Source organism: Petaurus breviceps, unplaced genomic scaffold (assembly GCF_028583685.1).
Source record: "Petaurus breviceps papuanus isolate PSGF00001 unplaced genomic scaffold, PetGlider_PUasm1.0 77, whole genome shotgun sequence".
NCBI classification, from domain to species: domain Eukaryota; kingdom Metazoa; phylum Chordata; class Mammalia; order Diprotodontia; family Petauridae; genus Petaurus; species Petaurus breviceps.
Window position 1 is genome coordinate 19,544,319 of NW_027186492.1, and position 26,059 is coordinate 19,570,377.

The following is a 26,059-nucleotide window of genomic DNA, read 5'->3' on the forward strand; positions in this document are numbered from 1 at the left end:
TACTGATAGAATATTGTAGTCCACAAAATTTCTAAAGAAACCTCATGCTTCAAAAATTTGGGAGTCTTACTGGTATACTATATATCCTATGACTTCCCTGTCTTCCACATTTCTCCACATCTTTCCCCACTTCTTATGTTTTTCTTTACTTGGTCAGTAGTTTGTCGAAGTTTTTTTTTTTATTTGGGTTTTTTTTTTTGTTGTTTGTTTGTTTTTTTCATTAGTTGAACCTATCTGTAGTTTATCTTGGTTATGTGGAAATTATTCTCCATTGCTAGCATGTGCTTTGTGGTGGTTAGAAAATTTGAAACTATTATTATTATAAAATGGTAAACATTTGTGATTGTATGTTTTAAATTTGTAGCTCTTCTAGGAATGAGGTTAGTATGAGGAGTAAATAATCACCTGTGGTGTTGTGGTCTAATGGAAAGACAGCAGGCAACTTTTTTCCTGCTGACTGTGCTACATGATTCCCCTTGGGAGTGTTAACTTGATCTGACATAGCAAAGACAGTACTTCCAGTATAAAGTGAGCCATGGTTATTAAAAAAAAAATACCTATAAGTTGATTCTGAAGGGGGGGGAGGCAAATAGTCTGTGTCTCAAGAAAACCCAGTTTACTAACAAAAAAAAAAAGTATTGATTTTATCAAACATGGAACCACCAAACCATGTCTTTATAGGCCTGGTTTTATAGAATGCTTTAGAAATACATTTTCTTTAATATCGTAAAACATTTTTAAAAGATATGCATTAAGGTGAGATGGGCTTCTTTAGCAGTTATAATAGGGCAAGGAGGCAGCCTGAAGTGAACAAAGGACTGCTCAGTTGGAAACATGCTCCAATCATCAATTCACACCTGTTAACTACTGTGACTAGACTTTCAGAAATCACCAGGCATGCCACTTAGAACCTAGTCATGCCATTAATCCATTCTTTAGAGCTACTAAAATGTCTTACGCTGAAACTGTTCTCTTGCAATCTTCCCAATTAAGTAGGTGTGCTCTTTATCAGAGTTCTAATTAAGAGGATTTTACTGTATTTAGAATTTGTGGCATGTTCTAATCAGATCAGAAATATTGTGTTATAGGGAATAAACTGTAGATACCTTAAAACAAAACAGTTCTATGTGTTATAATAAATTAACACCTAAGCAGTTTAGGATTTTTGTTATTGTACATAACTCCATTGCTAATACAGTTTATAAAGATGCCAATAGCACTAGTATTTCCAGTTTTGTAATATGTTAACATAAAATTAAGGTTGAATATGTTGATTTTTCTCCAGTTGGTTTACTGAAAGATGCTTTTAGATTTAGAAGGGATGTTAGAGTTTATTTAGTCTAACTTGTTCTCAAATCCTGGACTTTGTCTGCAATATCCTCAACAAATGGTAAACCATCTTCCATGTGAAAACACCTTCTGTGATGATAAGCTTCATACCCCATTATCTTGTTGGACGGCTCTAATATTCAGGACTGTTTTCATTATTTTGGGTTAAAATCTGCCTCTGTATAAATTCTACCAGTTTCTCCTGCAATGGTTGTTGAGAGACAAGAAAAATAAGTCTAATTTCCATATGACACTCATGAAATAATGAAAATCTTTAGGATTCCTTCTGTATCTTTTCTTTTCTAAAACAACTATCCCAGATTCTAATCCCACCTTTGCCATTTACTTCCTATGTGACTTTTGGCAAGTCTTAAGAGTCTGGTTCCTCAGTTTGGTCATCTTTAAAATGAACGATTTGGACTAGATCATCTCTAAATTCCCTTCCTTTTCTGAGTCTCTGTTACGCTGTGATCCCAGTTTCTTCAACAAATCCTTATATAGGATGGTTTTTGGTCCTCTCCTCATCCTCTTAACTTTCCTTTGATTTTGTTTAGTCTTGGTTTGCCAATTTCTCTTCTAAAATAAGCCATTCAGGACTAATACTATATATATGATCAGGGTATCTATGGTGTACCTGGAACCTGTGCTAAATGAAAGGCTCTCAGTCTTCAGCAGTTGCCTTAATTGGGGTAAAATAGCATATATGTATACATATATATTATATGTATACTATGTATAATGTGTATGTCTATATATATATGTATTTGTGTCATATATATGTAAAACAAGATAACGAAATAGTTTATGGAAAAGGCATAGGCATAAGAGGAAAAGTAGTTAATTAACAATAGAACAGGACCACTATAAAGATAGCACTTATTTGCATGATGAATGTGAAAAAGTAGAAAGTAATGCTCAGAAAAGGAATCTTCACCCCAAGTAGCCGATAACTTAGATTCAAAATTTCTGAAAGGATCCTTTGGGCAGCATATTGTCATATCTTTCATAGTAACACAGATAATGTTGATTTGTTTATCTGTCCCTTATACTAAAAAAAAAAAAAAGGTCCGTCTTCATAAAACCATATTTTCTAATGATGGCTGCAAGAAGTAGAATGTCAATTTATAACAAATTAGTGTTATCACACAGAGGTCAATGAAGGAGCACATGATGGTTATGATTAAGATCATTTTCAACTCTAAAATGCTTATGGGTATGTTTTTATGGACATCAGATAGAAATGGTACTGGGAATGTTCTGTGGATAGATGGCACAGGTTTTTTTTTTTTCCTTAAAAAACACCTGTATTTTGTAATTGAATATAGTTGGGTTTCTGGTAACTCTCTAAAAGCATCTTCTGGAAAAGGCCAATAGCAGATAGGATAACAGGAATAATATGCAAGTATTCTCATATGGTTTTAATTCCTCCCCTTAGATGTCTATATTTTGATGGCTTTTCATTCCATTAAAAGTAGAGATTATTAATATTTGACATAGTAGCATCTATGAAAAACATTGTTCTTAATTTTTTACAATTTACCTTTAAGTTACTAAGATTGTAGACAGCAATGTTAGCTGTTATAATACTTTTGTTTCAGTTAAAATGATTTTTTGAATTCTCAGGCTCTGAGTTTTTTTTTATTATCTGACATAATAGGATCATAGGACTCTACTCTTAGAGCTGAAAGTGACCTTTCAGTTCCTTAAAGGCTGTTGAATCTAACACCCTCATTTACAGATGAAGAAATTGAGGTTTAAAAAGGGTAAGTGGCTTACTCAAGGTAATATAGTAAGTATCTGAGACAGTATTTGAACCCAGGTCTCCCTCATTCTAAGCCCAGTGCTCTGTCCACTATGCCACCCAGATGCTCTTTTTTTTTTAACCTTCTTCCTTCTTTGTTTCTAATAGACTTTGCATTTTTTGTTAATGATATATGGATATTTGTTGAGATGCTTTCCAAAACAGTCACTGTGCATCTCACTGTACATTAAGACTAGTATTTTGTAGATCTTAATTATATTTGCCTTTTGAACTTTGACTTTAGGATCCAAGTAAATTTCTTTACTTACACATATCATAACTTTTTCCTTAACAACAATAATAAAGTCATACCAAAACATAACTTCACATGCATAAATAGCATAAAAAGATATATCTTTTGAATATTGTTGAAAAATGTTGAAAAACACTTCAACTCTGTTGAAAAACACATTAAACAACATCTCCATCTTTCTGTAATGTTATTTGGACTCATTGTTTTGAATTTTTAGTATATATATTCTTAGAAAATCTAAGAGACTGAGTTTCAGGATTCCATCTGGAAGTCAGATTGGACTCATGGAGAACGGTGAATCTTACAAATACTTAAATCCTTCAGCTTCTGTTTTTCCTTGGTGTATAATAAGAATTTGACACTTATCTAGTCAAAAATTAAGCTTTGATGGAATTGGAGAAATACTCCAGATAGGAAGAATTGGTTTGATGTGTTTTTCTCCTTAATGGAGGCATACTACTAGATGTCATCTATGTACATTAAATGATTAATAAAATGTTTCATTGTGAGTTATCATTATTTTCATTCTTATATTTGATAGAGTCCATCTAGAAATGATCCTGGAACATGTTGCCATTCTACTTTTGTTCCTTTATATTTAATGTTTTTCAAATTATTGTGTTGTCTGATAAAATGTTTGCTTTTTATAAACAAATAAAACGGATAGTATGTAAAGTCTATAGGCTCAATGAAACTGTCTTCAGGACAACTTTCAGTATAAGACAAGATGAGAGGAGTTGTATGTACTTTATCCTGTTCCCACATACCTTTTATTTCTTCTACTTGGTCTTCGTATTTTAGGGGCATTTCATTCCATGTAATTAGGAGGTCATGAATATTCAGTAATGGTGGTATCTGTTAAAATTATTGTTCTTACATTTATACAGCTTAATGTTATGTCTACATAATTGTGGACCATTTTTATCTGTAATGATGCTCCAGTTTACTTTTTCTGATGAATTCTCAAGGATATTCTGGGGTTTTGTCTTGAATTCTATTGTTTATTTTCTAATAGTTTATCAATCAACAAGCATTTATTAAATTCTTACTCAGTAACAGATGCTGTACTGTACAAATGGAGCTACAAATTGATGGCATATATACACATATAAATATATAAGCAAATATATAGCAGGTAGTTAGGGAAAGAGAACACTAGGTGGGGAGGAGGACTCCCAAAAGACATCCTTTAGAGAATGGTACTTGACTGTATTTAAAGCAAGGTCAGTATTCATTCAGGTGGAGGTGATAATGAAGTGCATTCCAGGAAAGGTAGAAAGCTAGTGCAGAGAAATTGAGACGGGCAATAAGAGGGTCATGTATGAGGAGCAAAGAGAAGGCTAGTTTTTGGCTGGACCACAAAATGTGGAAAGAGGAGTAATTAATAACAAGGGTTGAAAGATAGGATAGGGCCAAAATTGTGTAGGACTTTAAAAATTCAAGTATTTGTTCAGAGTTTATATTTGATCCTAGAGGTGATGAAAAGCCATTGTAGTTGATTGAGTAGGGGAGTGAAATGTTAGGACTTGCATTTAAGAATAATCTTTGGCAGCTATGTGGAGGGTAATTAGAGTGGAGAAAGACTTTAGACAGAGGAACCGATTAGGAGGACTTTGCAGTGGTCCAGGTGAGTAGTGAGGAAGACTTGTACTAAGGTGATGGCAGTGTGGGAGAAGGGATAAGTTAGGAGAGATGTCATGGAGGGAGGAAGAATAAGATTTGACAGCTGATTAGATATGTCAAAGATAATGCAGAAGTTATGCATCTAAGAGACTGGAGGAAGGATTATGCTTTTGGCAGAAATAGGGATGTTTAGAAGAAGGATAGGTTTTGAGGGAAAAACTAATGGGGTCTATTTTGTACATTTTAGTTTGAGGTAGCTCTGTGACTTCTGGTTTGAAACACCCAGCAGGTAGTTCGTAACACAGAACTGAAGTCAGAGGTGAGCCTTGGATTGTAGATCTCTCTGCATAGAGATAATAATTAAACTCATGGGAACTAATAAAGTCACCTAGAGAATGTCCAGACAGAAGAAAAAGGTCAGGAGAAAATCTTGGGATATAACCAAAATAAGGGACTTTTTATATGGATGATGAGCCAGCAAAAAGCAGACTTAAAAAAGAGCAGCCAGAGACTTAGGATAAGAACAGGGAGAAAACAGTGTCAAAAAAACTCAGAGAAGAGAGTGTATATAGGATGAGAGGTAGGTCTGTGTGTCAATTGCATCAGACAGGAGAAAGGTGAACAAGAAGAATGAGGACCATCAGTTTGGCATTTAAGATAGCAGCTGTTAATTTTGAAGAGAGCAATTTTAGATGAGTGATGAGACCAAGTTGAAAGCTTTATTTACTAAAAGTATCGAGGAAACAGAAAATAGAATTTCATTTAAAAATAAAACAAAAAAAGATTGAGAAGTGAGAAGGAACTATAGACAAGTGTGAAGTGGGGGCAACTAGTATAGATAACTGTTTCGGGGAGCTTGATTGAGGGTCAGTTACCTGAAGGGAGGGTCTAGTGAAGATTGTTTAAGAATGGGGAGATTTGGTCATGTTTGAAAGCAGTAAGAAAGGCACTAGTAAATAGTGAGAGGCTGAAAATTCAGGAGATAAACCAATATTGATTACATTTTGTCAAAGAACATGCATTTAGGGGTAGCTAGGTGTCACAGTAAATAGAACACCAGCCCTGGAGTTCAAATCCAGCCTCAGACACTTAAAACTTACTATCCATGTGACCTTGGCCAGTCAACCCCAATTGTCCTGCTTTCCCCCTCAAAAAATAAAAGGAAAAAAAAAATTAAAACAATCATTCTATTAAAAAAAACACGCAGCTATTGTCAGCCTTTACTATTATTCTATGAAGTGCTGCCTGTTTATTCCAGAAGTAAGCATTTCCTTAAGCTTTTAACTTTAAACTTTTATCATTTGATCAGGTAACTTCTGTCTGTTCCTCTTCCTCCTTTTTGAGGAAGATACTAATCTTTCTATTACTGCCTTGGGGTGAGGGGCCCTTTGTTTCATTTATATTGTTATGGCTATTTGTTTGGATACTTTCAAAAATCCTTGTCCATTTTATTGCTCCAAAGAGATTATGTTAAGACTGATCTTACAAGGTATTATTTATTTAATGGTATTTCTCCCATTAAATTTTAACTTCAGAATGCCAGTAAGTCACTTCAATAGAAAACTGCCACAGCTTTCTTCCTGATAACTTTATGATGACTATGTCTTGCATTAAGAATACCAAGGTATGGGGCAGCTAGGTGGTACAGTGAGTAGAGCACCTGCCCTGGAGTCAGGAGGACATGGGTTTGGATCCGGCCTCAGACACTCTGTGTGACCTTGGGCAAGTTACTTAACCCAAAAAAAGAATACCAAGGTATATAAATATAGTCTTAATCCATTAGTTCTATTTAACTTCCAAACTCAATCTCAGTTTTTAAGACACTTCTTTTTCCTTGATGTACATTAAGAATGTTATACTTCCTGAGTCCAAATGAGATTTTATTATCATTGGAGAAAGTTTCTGTGAGATAATCTGTTTGATGTGTTTTTCATTAGAACCATTTAATTTCATAATCATCAGAATATTATTCTTGGGAAAAGGTCTAGAAATCAGATAATAAAAAGATGAGAAAAGAGATAGTTTAAAAAAGTTTCAGATCTCAATAGACTGACAACCTTAGTTTTATATCTTCATATAAATGTTAATAAATACTTGTAATGTGAAGGGATTTCATTTAATGAGGAAGTTTTTCATTAAGATTGTGTACACATGAACATGCTGTTTCTTTGCTTTTCGTTATGGTTGTATCTGATTTATCACCTGCTTTGTTCATTTTTTAAAAATATATATATTGTGTCATACAACACATATATGAACACCGTATATATGTATATAAATACATATTTTTATATATATGAAAAAAGCCTTTGTTAAATTTCTGATACTCAAAGGCCTTTATCAAACACTGTCTAGTATTTTTTCAATTTAGAATTTTAAAATAGGCAAGTAGGTGGCACAGTGGATAGAGCACTGGACCTGTGGTTAGGAGAATCTGTGTTCAAATTTGGCCTCCAACACTTATTAACCATGTGACCCTGGGCAAGTCATTTAGCCTCTGTATACCTTAGTTTCCTCATCTGTAAAATGGGAGTAATAGTAACACCAGCCTCCCTGGATTGTTGTGATAATAAAATAAGATAGTCTTAAAAGACTATATAAGCTATTATTATTGTTGTTACTATCATTATCAGTTTTATGACTATATCAAAATAAATATATGAACCCATTTTGATATATAATATAGCTAAAGTGTTACATCATTTTAGCATTATTTTCCTTTGTGTAAAAACAAATAATAGTTCTAAGCATTATTTCTTTTTAACAGAGCTTTACAATTGTATAATAATTTTAGAATTCTAAAAGCTTTTGTAAGTAAACATGATAGAATTTTATTACATTCATGTAGTTGGACTTGGCATTCTGCCCTTTAGATTCAAAGACCAGTTATATGTAACTGATACTTAAGAATTAATGAAGAAGTTTAGAGCTAACAAAATCTGTTTACATGTTATTACTGTGTTAAAGTCAGATCTCTAAAATAATTTTAAAATTCAACAAACCTCTCTTAACAATCTCTTCATGATAGTTAAGTTCATAATGACTTCTGTGTTTGGGGGGAAATTGCATTATCTTTATATTCAAATACTTTTGTATTTATCTGCAGGTCAAATTTATAGCTTATCATATAAAGATCCACATTTTGAAGTTCTTTGTAACTTAAATTTTAAATAAGGAAGGTTTTAGTAAGAAGAATTATAATACAATATAATGCTGATTGTAGCATGCCTAAATATTTAAAAAAGAGGTGGAAACAGATTTTTTTAAATTAATGTTCTATGGCTTCAGTAGCTAGAATGATTACTTGCAAATGAACAGCTGTACCTTTAGTGCCACAGGCTTAAATTAAGGTCCCCAAGTCCCATAGGTTTTACATTCCATGACATGTTGGTAAGAACCTTATAAATATAGAAAGGCTCATGTTCTAAAGCAGAATATAATCCATACAGCATTCACAATTAGTGCAGTAAATAAAATTCAGTCTACATAAATTCTAAAGGCCAATTATTTACATAAAGAGAAGAGAACAGTAGGTTTCTGTCGAGGCAGAATGACAGCAAAAAGAATTTCCTTTTCAACTTACGTATTTGGAAGTATTCCAGAAATCATTTAAAATAATTTACACTTTTCCTCTAACTCATTAATGTTTTAATTGAAAATTTCCCAAAACTCTCCTTATTAGAATTTCCTTTCTTATACAACTAAATAAAATAATCCTGGAAGCTAAGGTTTATTAATATTTTCATTGCAGGAATAAAAACATAAGATTCAAAGTTGAGTCACATTTTTTGTGTCTTCATTTTCATAAGTATAATTTAGGACATCAGAAAAGGGATTATACAATGTTCTGTGTTCATTTGAAGTAGCATGAATATTATGATTTGTTTCTGATAATAAGTACTAATTTTAATAGCTGAAAATTAATAAAACAGGAATGGTCTCTAGATCTAATGCGTCTTAATATTTCTTCAAATGTTCAAACTTGGATCTTGAATAACTTTTTCATTTAAACTTTCTGAAAAGGAGATCAAGAAATTTGTCAGAAAAAAAGGACAATACCTAAACTACTTATTTGCCTTCCTCAGTAGAATAAATATTTTTAAATTGCTAGGTACATTAATGAAAACCTCCTGACACCTAACAAAACTATTCTCTTACCATACCAAAAATTGTCAAAATAGTAAATCTTTTAATTGTGATAACTAAATGTAATTTGATTAATTTTAGAATTTAAAAGATAATCTTACCATTTAAGTGCATTTCATCTAGCTATCAATGCTGTAAAATAACTATATATGCTAAATATGGGGTTTATATGTCTAGTCTTAAACTATTAGTTCTAACTCCGTTTATCACTAACAATGGGACCTCAGACTACTAAGTCATTTAGTCTTATTTAATGAAAATGGGAAATAAGATTCCTTTCCTTCCTCAGGCGATCTAGTGAAATCTTATAAAATTTGTAATGCGATTATGTTTTCCTTTACCCTTTCATTCTTATGTCCTAAGAAAAGTATATTTCTCTTTTCTCAGTGTAGGAAAGTTATGAGGAAAACTTTTATCCCTCTCTAGTATTTTGTTCATGACTCATCTAACACAGAAATTAATACTTGTTTCATTTAAAAGTTTTTTTTTGTTTGTTTTGTTTTTTTTCCCAGAATTAGAGCAACTAGATAGTAGCCATTATATTAAAAGTAACAATTCCCAGTATCTCTAGGCTTTCTTTGGGAGCAACAAACTCTTTTTTTAGTTTTGCAGGAATAGTTAAGCTGTTTGATTTCATGGTCCTCTATTCCCCATATCACCTCACAAAACACAAACAAAAAAAAAATTTTCCACTTCAAGAGAAGAGAAAGCAATATCCTCAGCAAATGGTGGTGCTTTTCCTAGGAATTGATAGGAAAGGGGGGAAATCCCTAGCTTCCTTCAAAATATGGCTTGACCAGGAGGAATCCACATCTATAGGACTTGACTTTTCTACCCAGTTTTTAGTGCCCCCAAGTTACTTTTTATTTCTTCTGTATTAACTTCCTATTTATCTGTGTGTATACATATATTTGTGTGTGTGTGTGTGTATATATATATATATTTCATTCAATGTGGCAGAGATTATTTCATTTTTGTCATTGTATCCCCAGTTAGTACCTGGCACATAGCAAGTGTTCAATAAATGAATTGTATTGAGTTGACATTAAATTTAGTTGTATTGAGCTGAAATGACAGGAGGAGAAAAGTTTCTTCAGTGGTCAGTAGATTGGTAGGAGAGGGTATTTGGTATTAGCAAGGTATCTGTAGTTTTTAGTCCTTTGCCCTGGTCTTTAAGACCATTATGGAACTGGTTCAGTGTGTTCTTTTTCCTGTAAGGCCTACCACCAAAATTGTGTTTTAAACGGTTAATAGTTTCAAACGTACTGAAAGAATCCCCAATTTTAGACATAAGTGCATGCCAAAATGAATCCTGTTTAAGGAGCCTCCTGTACGTTAATAAGAGTGATGAGTTTCCAAAAACAATCTAAATATCAGAGTAGGTTAATTTCTACCTGTTTACTCTGCTACCATAATCCATAAGCCCAGAAAAAATGATTAGATATTTTGCAGGTCATGTAGCAGATTCCTGAATGCCTCCTGTTTCATTTTATAATTTTCATTTTAGAAGTATGCAAGAAATGTATTATATAGTCAGGGAGGAGGTTGTTAGTAATAGGTACAGAGGAAGGACTTTCCCTGTTTGTTGTTGTTTAGTTGTTTTGGGGGTCATATCTTTGCCATTTCCTTCCCCAGCTCATTTTACAGATGAGGAAACTGAGGCAGACAGGGTTAAGTGACTTGCCCAGGGTCACTTAGTGTCTGAGGCCAGATTTGAAATCAGCAAGAGAAATCTTCCAGACCCCAGGCCTGGTGCTCTATCCATTGTGTCACCTAGCTGCTCCAAGCCAGGATTATGACACACAAAGTAGACTCTAAATGAACAAGTGCCTCTTGATGAATTGATGAAACCTTTGTAGATGGACTATTAGACTACCTATAAATCTGACTCAATAATGAATTAAATGAGTGTTCTAAGGCAACTCACAGCCTTACTTTTGAAATTAATGTCTTAAGTTCTGAATAAAAAATTCTCCATCCACTAACATAAAGGAACTTTGAAATGTCCATATTTTCTAGTAAAATCAGCACCTAAAAGTAGATTTCAGGGCAATCTTCTGATAAGGATGGAGATCCTCTCAGTTTTCCAGAAGTAATTTTTTTTCTTTGATCATGTCAATGAGATCACTCATTATTAAACTATTTCCAGCCTGCCCCATGCTACTTTAACACCCAAACAGGTTATAGAGGTTTTTTGGCAGGTTTTACAGCATACAATCTAAGAAATAATTGCATTCAAAATAAATTTCCTGAAGAAAAGGGCAGTTATTTTGAAATATAAGATATGTCAGGGCCTACAATTTCTTAAGTATTTTGTCCTGTGTAAATGTTTTTTTTTTCTTTTAGTAATTGTATGTGTAGGAGGAAGTATTATCAAATACTCATAAATGTAGGATGGCATAAAGACTGTAATTGCAAATTGAACTTACCTTCCAAGCAAATTTTCTTAAGTGCTTTTGTTGATCTGAAATATCTTTCTTAAAATGTTGAACATAATCCTATACTATTATTCTTCTCTGATAGTGGTCCATTTTCCACAAAGAAGGTCAGTCATTGTGTATATCTTTCATTATGTACTAGACTTGGAATCAATTTTTATAAAGGCTTTTTTGTACAAAGAAATGAAGAATTTTAAAACATGTATTTCTTTTCTCATAAAATTATCCAACAATGAAAAAGCAATTAATTTCCCATGGTCAAGTCACTTAAGATATTTGTCTTGAGAAATTGTTCTGAGAAAAATCTTAGTATATTGTCTAAAATTAAATTCATAAGTCACGGGTAGTTTAAATAACTATGTTGCTAATTCAAGGGAATAGAGAGATGTCCGAAAAGAGGGGAGAAGAAAAAGATTTGAGTATATGAGCATTAGAAAGAAATCTATTCTGTCTAGCTCTAGTTCTATCTGAACCAAAAAGATATACATATATGTGTGTGTAGATAGAGAAAGAGATATAGAGACGTAGACATAGGTATTTTGGGAAAGGGGGTCCGACACATACAATTTTTTTTTCCACTCCTACCACTCCAAATCTCCCTCCCCACTTTTCTCATCTCTGCACTTGTATGAGTTGACATCCAATTAAAACATATAGTTGTTGGCACCCCTGTATTATTTTACTGAATTATTATGGGTTCTATATTAAGGATTTTTTTATATTACTCTATAATCTGTCCTTAGGTTGGATACATAGGTGACTCAGAGGATAGAGTACCTGGCCTAGAGTTAGGAAGACTTTTCTTGCTGAGTTTAAATCTGGCCTTGCTGAGTTCAAATCATATAAGCTGTGTGACCCTAGATAAGCCTGTTTGCCTCCGTTTTCTCATTAGTAAAATTGTCAGAAGAAGAAAATGACAAAACTACTTCAGTATTTCTCCCAAGAAAATCCCAAATGGGGTCAGTCACAAAGCATTGGACATGATTGAAAAACAAGAACCAGGGGTGGGGAACCTGTGGCCTTGAGGCCACATATGGCCTTCTAGATCCTCAAATGCAACGCTTTGCATCCAAATTTCACAAAACAAATCTTTTTTTAAGGGGATTTTTTTTTTGGTTCAAAAATGTACTTATGTAGTTTGATTGACTCCAAGAGTATACTTATATAATAACCTGGAGACTGCAAACTGTCTTAGAAGCTAAGAAAAATATAAGCCCCTAAGTCCTGCATAGTTCTTACCCAGGTGAATAGTAGAAATCCATGTGCACATGTGCTTTTGACAGAATTTGAGGGTTCGAATGTGCCTAAAGTGCCATCCCATTCACCAAAAGCGTCCCCATTCTGATATATCCAGTAAGTGGTAAGCCAGACTTGACTTTACTATCTCCAAGGAAAGGAACCTGCCACTGCTCTAGGTAGTCCATTACATTTTCAGACAGATCTAATTTTTAGGAAGTTTTTTACTGACATCAAGCCAAAATTTGATTCATTTTAACTTGTACTGGTTGCTCTGAGTTCCTGCCTCTGAACCTGTGATTTCACTGCTATAGGGAGCTCCTGATGATAAGCTTCTTCCGCCAGTTCAGTCTTTATAGTCCCAGAGCTCTGTGTGTGTGTGTGTGTGTGTGTGTGTGTGTGTGATAAACCCCTTTTGTAGTATGGTGAAGCTTATGGACCATCTCTCAGAAAATGTTTTTGAATACATAAAATACATAGGATTACAAAGAAGATTATATTGAAATGCAAGTATAATTAAAAAAAAAACTATAGACTCTAAGTTAAAGCGTTATCTGGGGCACTGAAAGGTTAAGTGATTTGTCTCGAAGTTGTGGGGGGGGGGGCAGGGTGGTCATGGTGGAGAAGGAGGGGGGACGAATTGAGCTAAGAGCTTCCTAATTCAAAAACTAGCAACCTGTGGGAAAGATCTATGTCCAGTCTAGGATGTTCCATACTCGTGGTTTGTGTTGTTCCTGTGCTTTGTCTAATTGAAAATTAGCTATTTAGATATAAATACCAGGCAAACAGTTCTTGCACTAAAGTGAACTCTTCTCTGGGGATGGTATGTCTTATTTATTTGTAAGTTTAAAAAAAGTAACTGATTTGGGGGAAGAATTTTGGGGTAAAATTTAAACTGTTAAGATTGTTTGGAAAGATATTTTTATAAGAAAGGGTATATTATGTAGTGATTACAGATTAAAAATATCCTTTCACGTTTCGCATGTGATCATCCTTGTCAGATGAAATAATACAAGTTTTATATCCCCATTTTACCAATGTGGAAACCAAGACTCAGGTTCTGTGACTTAGCCTAACTCACACAGCTAAGAAGGAGGAAAGCCAGGACTCAAAACTTTTGAATTCTAATCCAGTGCTTTAGAGGCGGCACTTACCATGTCCCAGTCTCATAACGCCTGTTCATCTTTTTATCATTGATACACTACCCCATGTGTCTAAAATTGACTTCCTCCTTCCTCCTAGGATTTCTTGTTGTTGACATTATTCCCATCTTTCTCTATCCAGCTTCTCAGGAAGCCTTTTGTAGTTTCTTTCCTTCCTCCTCACCCTGAGATGATCTCTCATTTCCCAAATCACTCCTAGCACTTCAGATTTCTCCTTTGTATTCTTTGTGTTTCAAATGTTTGTGTGTTCTTATTGTCCCTTGATTTTTTGGAAGCTTCTTAAACTAGGGCTGTCTTATTTCATCTTTGTATCTCCAATAAGTGTACATCACTGACCCTTAATACTTAGTCATACAGAAATAATATCAACACACTTAATTTCTGAATGTATAGGGTCTGTGATATCATTGTTGTGACTGAAACATCACAAATCTGAGTAGTTGGTCTACGTAAGTTGCTTTCGACAAAAACAAGCCATAAATCATTGCCTAGTGGACAGCCTTATAATGATGAGCCTTTATCTACTTAGGTAATTATTAGATATCAGATGTAAAGTCTATTGTCAGACCCACACTCAAAACTATTCTGTCTTAGACCCTGTTAGCTAAATCTTCTGTTCCACTTTGAAGACCAGTGGTATTATTTCTGCTTTAGTTGGGGGAGCAAGACTTAGGTATCTCAATGCCAAGTTTAGTTCATATTTTGCGAGGGAAAAGAGGTGTTTTTTCTTTCTTTAATGTGATTTTTTGAGAGTAGATTACATTTTCACAGAGCCATACTCTCAATTTCTTCCTTGTAGTATAAATTGGTCTCAGCAGAAAATTGCCTTTTCCTCCCCCTTCTATTCCCTTTAACTTTCCCTTTCAGCTTCTATTGTGTATATATGCTAATTTGTTTATCATGGGTCCAATTACATATCCAATTAAAGAGTTGTCTGTAATTTGGTTTTCCCCCTGAAATTTGGGGGTTGAATTAGATATTTCAAGTTGGAAGAATCACCTCAGAAGCAGCATAGGCAGTATATTTAAAAGAACAGTAATTCATGGACTTTGCTTGAACTCCATAAGCTAGACTTTGCCCTGATTTTTATATTAATTTGTCTTCTCCCTTGACAGAAGAGAATTGCTTTGTCTGGTATCTGTTTACACTGTTTGATTTGATATAACTCTAAGTCATCTAATTTAAAATGAGACTTATTCTCGTCCAAAGTAATGTGAGAAATTATTTTCCTCTGTATTTTACAGTTTAAATTTAGCTTAGTACTACGATAATTTGCACAAAATATATATTTTAAACTATAAAAAAATGCTTTCCTTATCATCAACAGTGTGTTACTTGAAAATAAAATGCTAATTAGGGTGGCATAAGATGATATTCCTGAGATTTTTTTTTATTTTACATTTGGAATTCATCTGACTAAACTATATTTTGGTGCTGTTTCCTAAAAACAATTATGAATAAAATATTCATTGTTAATTATATTTTCAGTTATAGTCCTTTTACAAGTGCCTTTGGATTTTAAAATGAGGTATTCTTCCATATTCTGCAGTTGGTTCTGAGAAAGAATAATATATTCAGAAATGATAAAGTGGACATTACTCTGAATTAGCCCTAAGATAATTGGGAAATAAAAACAAAATAAAAAAGAACTTGAAACAAATCTGCCCTGGGGAAATAGTGCTTGAAGATCAGTATAGAACTAGAAAATTCACCTAATAAAAACAATACTCTTAATTAAGAAAATGAAGTTGGTGTGATAATTTGGACATAATTCATTCCCCTGCAACCACTGCAAGGCCTGGGGGTCCAAAGGCTGAAGGGATCCTAAGAAACCAGTGTTCTAGTGTCAGACTTCTCTATGGGAAATGTTTGTTGGGTGTTATCAGAGACCTAAAACTCCATGAAAGACTGTATTTGCACACTGTAGCTGATTTACATTATACTTTTAGAGACAGAGGACTATAGCACATGAGACTAATGATAATAATAGCTAATATCTATATAGTGCTTACTATGTGCCAGGCATTATACTAAGCACTTTCCAATTATTAAATCATTTGATCCTCACAACCACCCTGAGATAGATGCTGTTATTAACAATTTACAGATAAATAAACTGAGGCAAACAGAGGTCTAAGTAACTTGCTTGTGGTCACATGTAGCTAGTAAATGTCTAAGGCAAGCTTTGATTTCAGGTCTTCCTAACTACAGGCCCAGCACACTATTCACTGTGCCATTCAGTTTCCCCATAGACTCTAGTGTAAGACAAATTAAGTATAAAATGAGACCATGTAGAATATGTGTTACAGAAGAGTTAAGAGTAGCACGGAAGAGATCACTGTGGGCAGGAGCAGTCAGAAATGGCTTGTGGAGGAAGTAGTATTGACCTTAATAATCCAAGATAATGCAGGACTGTACCTTCTCTTCAATATAGAACTGGACCTGTATAGAGTCCAGTTTGTATTGGTATAGGGAACCCACCAGTAAGGAAACATTCTCCTGTAAACATATTTTCAAGTCACATCTTTACTTTCTCTTTAACTTAAAGTCTTGGAGAATCACTTAGTGAATGGAAGGTCAAAGGATTGTACAAGGTCACACTACTTGTGTGACACTACTTGTCAGAGGCCAAAATTCAACCTACATCTTCCTGGCCTTGAAGCTGACTCTCTCCCTCTCAGTCTCTTATGTCAGCATCCCATGAGCACATTCTTTAAGACAGATATCATATATTGGAAAATTATGAGAAACAAAGTTGGAAACAAAGACCATAATAATCTGAATACTAGCTTGAGAACATTTTAAAGACAGGATTAGTATAACATATGAGGTAATGAAGGGAGACAGGAGGCAAAGATGGATGTCAATCAGATGCCCCTTTCCATCAAGCCCTCCCTACTAGTGGATGGAGTCAGAGCCCATTCACCTACCATGGACCCAGGGACCCTCAGAGCTAGCCAGTATTGCACTCAGGTGCTAGGATGCTGCTGTTCCACATGTCCCTCTCCTGCCCACCATGCACCTATAGGGACCTCTTCTCATCCTCCAACCAGCCATGAGTCAAGGAGGCTTCTTGGGCCAGTTCCAAGAGCTACTAAAAAGCATACCCCCTGGGGTGGAGCAACAAACCCAAGTTTTTCTCCTCCCCTTTCCCCAGATACAGTAAAAAGCTATAGCTAGGAGATTTAAAGATTGAAGGGGATCTCTAGCAAACCATCACTTTTTCTTTTTTGCCTTTGGAAGTCAGTTCGGCGTAGCAGAAAGAATTCTTAGGGTTTGGAGTAGGAAAACCTATGTTTGAACCTCAGCTCTGTTCCTTGGACAAGGCACTTAAATTCTCTGGAATTAATTTTTTTTCTCTCAATTAAAAAAAGAAAAGCAGGGGAGGGGGAGTGCAGTGAGGTGGGGTGGGGACTTAGATGAGTTTACATATTCCTTTTGTGTCTATATTCCTGTGACAATGAATGGAACATATAATGTAATTATATGTATATGATGTTTTTATGCTATAAACATCTCAATAAATATTTGCATAGATTATTTTATTAAAAGCATGGCGGGGGGGAGGTGGCCAGGTAGCACAGCGAGTAAGAGCACCTGCCCCAGTGTCGGGATGACCTGGAAATCTGGGCTCCTATAGCACCACACCCAGAAATAACTGGCCGTGTAACCTTGAGCAAGTTACTTAACCCCAATTGCTAAAAAAAAAAAAAATAAGCATAGGGGGATTGTAAAAAGGGCTGTATTTCTGCATCACTTTTGAAAACTACCACCTTAGGATGAAGATCATTCTTCATTCAGCTGGTTAAGGATCAGTTGCTGATAAAACTCTGGTCTGTGTGGAGAAAAGTTCAGTGGCTAAGGAAGCAAGACTCAGAGTCTTTTAGAGCCAGAGATTTTAGGATAATCTGTGCTAGCTGTTTCCTTTATTTCTAACCATAAGTAGAACAAGAAACAAACAAAAAATATATTGCCTATTAAATTACAAGATACGGGAATTGAGGGGACATAGAGTGAAGGAGTTTGCTTGATATTAATAGCTCTAGAGCTATTTTTTAATGTACTTAAGGAAAGTTAATTTCTTTGGACCCCAGTTTAAATTAATGTTATGGTTCACTCAAGGATTATGACCCCATCTAGTGTTCAGATTAATTTTTGTAGAACAAAGATAGCAAAGGTTTTTAATACTTAAGTTTTACATTGCTAAACTATACTTTGAAGAGAAGTTCAATTTGTTTTAGTTAAATCTAATTCTTTGTGCTCCAATTTGGGGTTTTCTTGGCAAAGATATTGTATGGTTTGCCATTTCCTTCTCCAGTTCATTTTATAGATGAGGAAACTGAGGCAAACAGGGTTAAGGTCCAGGCTCAGACAGCTAGTAAATGTCTGAAACTAGATATCCACTCAGAAAGGTGAATCTTACTGATTCTAAGCCCAGTGCTTTATGTACTGCACTATTCTAGCTGCCTGTATACTTTAAAAGGATACCATTAATGTGAAGAATGTATTTCTTGATTTTTAAAATAATTTGATAAATGTTCTTAAATGCCAAATTTGTACCAAGAAATTTTGGGGTTTAAGTCCTGTCTCTGATGCATATTATCTGTGGGACCCTAAGCAAGTCACTGAACTGCTAAGCTGCTCTCTACAGAGTATAGGCTGTGAACAGCCACAAGTCAGTCCATATACATTTAAATGCCTTCTAAATGGGAGGAGGGCCTATGGTAAGAGATGATTCTTGCTATTAAGGAGTTCACTATCTAATAGGACAGTTGCAGATCTGCTTGCCTACCCCAAAGAAGTTGCAGGTCTGTTTCCTGCATTTGAAATAGCAATCCCATAATTAGGTACTTCTGTCGTATCTTATGTTCACTTTGAATAAAATCTGCAGTATGTTTGCAAAACATGGAGTTTTCCTATCCCCTCTTCTGATCCATTTTAAAGTTAACCTTTCTTAGAAATAGAAAATAAGCATATTTAAATTTGCAAAACTCAAAAATGCAAATTATTTTACATTATGGTACATGCAAAGAGTCTTAATCTTTCCTTGGCATTTTTTTGTCATTTCTTTTAAGAAATAATTTTAAATTAAAGGTTTGCTTCAAGGGTATCTTCAGACTATACAGCACAAAAAGAAAACATTTTCTATATAAATAACTTTAAGCTTTGGTTAATAGTCATCTGCAGAGAATAAAAGCTACTGTTAACTAAAAATGATAAATAACTTGCAGTTTACTGTAGACATAAATGGAACCTAAAAGCTTTCTAAATGGTGCTTTCTCCACTCCTACCCCCCCCACCAAAAAAAAAAAAACCTCTCACCAATAGCAATGATTTAATAGTTCATTTTTGTTATACAGGTTGGCTTATACCTAGCAGTTTTCCTTTTGCATAACCTTCATACAAATTATTTTACTCTATGCTATGAGTGAAAAGCTGTTAGAATTCAGTGGAAGAATATGACAGTATCTCTTCTAAGATTTAAAGCAATTCCCAATGGTGGATGTACAGTTTCCTTGTGTTTTTTTTCCTTGTTATGCTAGTTTTAATGAAAGTGAGATAATTTCATCCTCAAAAAAAATGTGTTGCAATTGTGAACTATCTCCAAGTTCTTTCTCATACGCTGTGTGAAATTTATTTTTACACAATTGAATTTCTTCATGGTTCAGTAATTTTCATTTACTTTGCACTGGTCTATACAAAGTGAAAAATAGTGGAATCCAGTCTGATGTCTGACATGCTATGTATCATATTAAATTGCAGTTGCTAAAACAACATAGATTGTAAAAATCTTTTTTTTAGTGAGTCTGTGCCAGGATTGATGAAATTTTCTATTTAGGTTTGACTGGTTTCCTTTCCCTGTTTTGACAGTACATATCCCTGTAAGTGCACTTCATGTTTGGCTCCAGAAGCACGAGTGTAACCTGATCCATGTTTTATGTTGTCTGCTGACCTACAGAAGAACAGTTGTTGTCTTGATCAGTCCAGATCCATTCTTGTCATTTAGTGGACAATTAATACATCCCTGTAAAGACTCCCTAGAGCATCCCTTTAGAATTGCATCATTTTACACAACAACCACGGGAGTTAACATTGAGAAAGAAAAGGCTGCTTTAAGAGAGAGAAAAAAGTACATTAAGATCTCAGACCTATATTATATTAGACAATTTTCTGCATACAGTAATAAAAGGAATCATTGCTTTTTGTTAAAATGTTCTATAATAGGTTATGCTATAAAAATAACCCATTTTCATTTCTGACTATCTTGATTTGTTCAATTTTTTTAAGTAAATGAAAATGATCTGTCTGGATAGGTATACTACTACTGCTGATTCTTCTTCCTGATTTATAAGAGCAGAAACTTTCCAGAGAAAAAAGAATGATGTACTTTAGTCATAGTTTAATAGCTGTTGGGGAAATCTTTTATGTTACTATTAACTATTTCTGGTTTCAAATATACATATATTTGTTTATATAAACATATTTAAGATTTGCTTGGAATTTTTTATATATAAGAAACAAGTGAATAGCAAATAACCTTTGACCAGAACTAATAAAAAATTGTATGCTAATTTGGGAAAAAATGAAATTTTTTTAAAAGCTATTTTAAATTTTTTTTGCTTTTATCAGATAAATATATAGTATAAAACGATGGTGTTTTCTATAGTCCTATATTTATAAATATACAGTTAGTCTGGGAATATTAAGAAATACTGGCCAGAAATTAAAGACAAAGCAAATTAAAATTTTAAATTTTAAGATGTGTAACTATAATATAATGAGACTTACTAGATAGGCCATGAGTGAAATCAGCCTCCTTACTATTTATAGCTTATAGATTTATGCATTATATTTAATATTCTATAAAATGGGTAGTGCTATATAATGAAATGTTCTTGTATTTGCAAATATTTCTGAATTTGAAGGTTCTATAATGCTGTTCTTAAATTTATAATATTTTAAATTTCTTTCAAAAAGGCAGGATATCATTTACATAAAATGAAATGTGAACTTTAGATTCCACTATATTTATGTGACTCTATATGTGTATATAACATACATGCAATGACATACATGTATGCATTCCCTAAGTGGTGCATATTTGGAATCAGTGAGCTCGGTGTGATTAAGTGGAATTTTTGTGTGTAACTCCCTAGTAAGCCATATGTGCATTTGTCTTATGCTTAAATTTAAAGTGAATCACAACTTACCTCATTTAGGCACTGAGTCAACTTTCCTATTTCATTCATCTTTATCAAAATCTAGTATATATAAGTGAAATGAATGACTTCTGCTATGAAATGACACTGTCTCTAAGAAGCAAAGGCTTTTTTCAAGAAACTATGGAAATTATCTTCAGAAGTTAAAACAGATCCATATAACTTGCTTTCATAAAATATGAATTAAAATTTTTAATTGCGAAAAAGTCACATTCAGAATTTTTATGGTTATCAAGAAAATCCTAGAATTTTTTTATTAAGCCATTACAAATATTTGAGTGCCTTCTAAATGCCTGAATTTAGTAGTTGAAGAAATAAGATCCATAATAAATAAGATAATAGCTATAATAGAAATATATGATATTAATAGAAGTACATATAATAGGAATAAATAATAGACATTCTAGGTAGGAAACTCCTTCTGTCACTTTAAGTCAGTACCTTCTCCAAAATAGAACATCTTAGAGGACTGTCTAGAACTTAACTGAAGTTAATTACTTGTCTAAGGTCATATAGCCAGTATATATCAAAAATAAGAAAGACAACCCAGCTCTTCTTAGATTTGAGCCTGACTCTTTATTTCACCATGCTACTATTTAATAGCTCTATATCATGTTTCTTCTCATGGTTGTAATATATTGATCAAATTTAGTTATACATTAACTTTGTACAGTAAAATGCTATATATAAATCTAATGAACAGATAAAATTGATCATATACACACAAGTAACTTCATTTTTTGCTGATTAACGCCAGAAAATTAATAGTAATGGTATTGAAAATGATCAGTAGCACGGTGCTAAAATGACTGTGTGTGTGTGTGTATGTGTGTGTAATAAAATAGTGAGATACTGTTGCTGATATTTAAGTTTGTGAAAGTTTGTGAATTTTTTTGTGAAAAAAAAAAACCCTACTGGGTTTTGCTTAGGGAGTTTCATTCAGAACTACTCTACTTGCTCTGTCTAAAGTAGAAGTACCTTTTCTCCTTGTTAAAGGTCGATGGCAGCCCATTAAGAAAGATATTTTTTCTGTGTTTCTAAGATCGTATCTATGAATAGTAGAAAGTTTAATATTTGAAATATTTAATATTTGAAAATGTGTACCCCATCCTTCTAGTGAGTTTCATTAACTAATTATGACATGTACATTTTACATTTCAGTAATAAATTCCCTCCCAAAAAATGTATTTAATATTTCTAATCCTGGTTGCCTAATTATTTCCTCTAAAGGCAGCCAGCAAAAGTTTAATTTATAATACATAAAACTAGAAACTCCAGGGAAAATAATACCATTGTCTAAATATTTTTATGCCTGATCATATCACTATTAAAACCCTAAACTGATACCTCATTATGTGACGATGAGTTCTTATACTCACTACTAGAAAAGCACAAGCATTGACAGATAACAACGAAATTGAAATGCTTCAAGTGTGAACCTAGAGAACTCTGTTTCTTATTCAGTGAACATCCTAGCTAAGTTCAGAGAAACCATCCTTGATGAAATTAATTAGTCTCTTTCCTTCAGGTCAACATGTAAGGGAATAATTTGCTAGATTCTTTGTCGGCACACCCCTGTGTTTACTGCATATGCTTCCTTGGTATTTGGAGAAAGAAATTTAAAGGGCTATGGTTGGAATTCAAAGACCTTCATAATCTGGCCCCTCCTACCTTTCCAGGCTTCTTATACCTTACTCATCCCAATAATCTCTTAAGTCTAGTGATACTAGCCTCCTTGCTGTTCCTTGTGCAAGATGATGCATCTTCCAGCTGTACATTTTCTCTGGTTGTCCTTCCTCCCTCCTTGTAATTCTCTTACTCCTTGGTTTCCCTGGCTTTCTTCAAGTACCAGCTAAAATCACAACTTTTACAAGAATCATTTCCCAAATCATCTTTGATGTTAAAGCCTTTCCTCTATTGCATATCTCCATTTTATCCTTGTTTGCAATATGGTTGTTGGCATGTTGTTTCCCCTGTTAGGCTGTAAGCTCCTTCTGAGCAGGTACTAGTTTTGTTTGCTTTCGTTTTGTGGGTTTTTTGTTTGTTTACCTGCTTTTCTTTTTTTATCCCCATGCTCAGCATAGTACTTGGCACCTAGTAGACAATAAATTCTTGTTTACTGATAAAGGAATATAATAGACTTCTCTGAAGCCAATACCTTTATATTGAACCACAATTAGGAGTCCCGAGTGACATCTACTTTTGACCAGAAAATTACTGAGTGATTTAAAGTATGCTTTTTATTTTCCCATACAGAAATGAGGAGGAAAAGAGGAACAAAATGAATGTAAAATAGACCTTCCCTACATCTTAATATTGTGGCCCTCAAATAAACTAAATATGTAAATTGGAGTTACAAAAAAGACATTATTCATATTAGTCCAGATATCCAACTTGTTTTTTGATGTTCTTAGATAAGTAGATAACTAGCTACCTGATTTTCAAAACAATACAAGAAAAATTTTGTGAATATTAATTTTTTTTCTCTACAGGCACTACAGAACGGGTGTGTTTGATCCAGGGAACAGTAGAAGCACTAAATGCAGTACATGGCTTCATTGCTGAAAAAATTCGAGAAATGCCTCAAAATGTGGCCAAGACAGAACCAGTCAGTATTCTACAACCTCAGACAACAGTTAATCCAGACCGCATCAAACAAGTGAGTGTTTGGTTGGGAATTGAAAGAAAAACATTAGCAACTTAGTACAAATGCCTTTTAAACAAATGGTCTTGTAAACCATTAATTTTAAATATAACTTTTAAGTATGTAATTTTTTGGCTTAAAAAATGTCACTACAACCTCCTTTGTTTTGTTGTTCTATAGTTGTTTGCCCCCCTCCTAAAATGTACAAACTACCATATCAAGGAGTAAACACTTGAATTTTTTTCATTAGAAACTTATATACTGTCCATTGACACATGCTAGTTAAGTTGTAGAATTTTCTATTCATTTAAAAATGCATGACTCATTTTTTTCATCAGCTATGAAAAAAAAAAACACCACTAAAACATGAAGAGGAATAACACCCACAGATTTCCCAAAACCCTTTGGTTAAAAATCATAGTTGGAGTCGACACCATAGTTTTTGTTTTTGGCCTATGAAATTCTAATTTGCTGATTCAAGTGTCATATTCAACATTTTTTATACTTACATATACAAATATTAACAAATTTGTATACATAACAAGTATTGTTTGTTTTTTTAATCAAGTATTTTGTTATATGTAAATATATAGTTATTTCATACAAGACATTATAACACAATGTTAATTTTTATGAAAGAGATTTTTTTGTAACCAAAAATTTAATTGGTTAATTTCTAATATATTGAGGCCTGATCTAATTTAGGAAATCCTACATATATATGGTAAAAAAAAAAATCTTACCATAAGCTGTAATTACTTTGTAAATATGTTTAACATTGTATAATAGTAGTGAAGTATTGATCTGTATTTCAGCCTTGTGAGATTAGCTAATTTTAAGTCGTGACCAATATATGGATACAATAATGTACCTTGGTAGAAAGGTCATTGTTACTTCATTGATTGACCTAGACATTTAATTTATCCTTACAATATTGTGTGTATGTATATAGGTATGTATGTGTATATAGACATACACACATACATATGTCATATATAAATACCATATATGATTAATTTAAAATAGCCATATATGGCATAGTGTAATGCATTGCCAAGCAGTACTTAACTAAACTTGTATATTTTAACCTTGTGAGTTGATAATGTTAAAAACATTTAAGCCTATTGTGTTTATTAATATTAAAATAGATGTGTGTAAATATATTTTGTTACTCTCATGTAAATATGGTGAACTAATTTCCTAATTATGATAATATTCACTAGTGATGCAGAATCCCTAGTATTTTTATAGAAAGTATATAGTCGATTTTATAGTATAATATATATTTTATTTTATGTTAATTTTAATGTAAAATTCTACATTATGTTTATAGATTACCTAAAATTCAGTCTCTATAAATTGATAAAATGAATGTATTTGTGTGTTAATATTCAATTTTTACAAACTTAACAACAGTAAACAACGTCAGCTTTTTCTGTTATCCTTTTTACCATTCTTTGCATAACTTTAGTTATGATGCATATTCAGAAATTATGAAAAAACATTGGCATAAAAATAATTTTAAAGATTAATACCATGGAAATCGTTATTAGCTTGCCCAGCATAGCTACAGATATCTGAACCTCTGTAGAAAATTTTTAAAAAATTTTAAAAAACACCAAGGGCTTAGGACTTTTTAGATCATCCCACAGATATAGGGTCAATGGAATTTCTGCCCTAACACTCTACCCTCAACTTCTCTCTCTCTCTCTCTCTCTCTCTCTCCCTCTGTCCCTCCCTCCCTCTCTTCCTCTCTCTCACTGCCATAGATGGTGAGGATAATGGAGTTGTTAGAAAAAGATCTGAATTTGAAAGTAGCAAAATGAAGTTAGTAGGATGAAAAATCTGATTATTGGCAGCTTATTTATGGAAAAATGACATAAACCTCACTGCATAAATTTTTTGTAATTTTATTTATGTACATTCACGCAAAATGTACATATACAGAGCCAGAAGCAAATTATGCCAACTAATAGTAAAGAAGATTTGACTTGTTTTTATTTATACTGCATATGTTTTACCAAAATTAAAGTAGATTTTTTTCTTTTTAATGCAGATTTGCATTTATTCCAAGACTTATAAAGAAAGGGTATGTAAAGCAAACATTTGTGAGGGCTACATATTCCCTTAACCTAAAAACTTAGGCAAGAAGCAGCGCCAAATCAGAGCATTTACCAGTTTTCATTTTTAACTAGTTGTAACATAT

The 26,059-nt window shown here is 33.3% G+C and overlaps 1 protein-coding gene across 5 annotated transcripts in view; it reads left to right on the plus strand.

The window, feature by feature from the left end:
• NOVA1 (NOVA alternative splicing regulator 1) overlaps positions 1-26,059 on the plus strand; it is a 165,638-nt gene that overhangs the window by 95,788 nt on the left and 43,791 nt on the right. For 4 of the 5 annotated variants that reach the window (XM_069106016.1, XM_069106014.1, XM_069106015.1 and 1 more), the window contains one exon: positions 23,702-23,868. In XM_069106016.1, the coding sequence (XP_068962117.1) occupies positions 23,788-23,868 (81 nt within the window). In that variant the 5' untranslated portion in view covers positions 23,702-23,787. Of the gene's footprint in view, positions 1-23,701; positions 23,869-26,059 lie in introns of those variants that run through there. The other variant, XM_069106017.1, reaches the window with a different exon arrangement.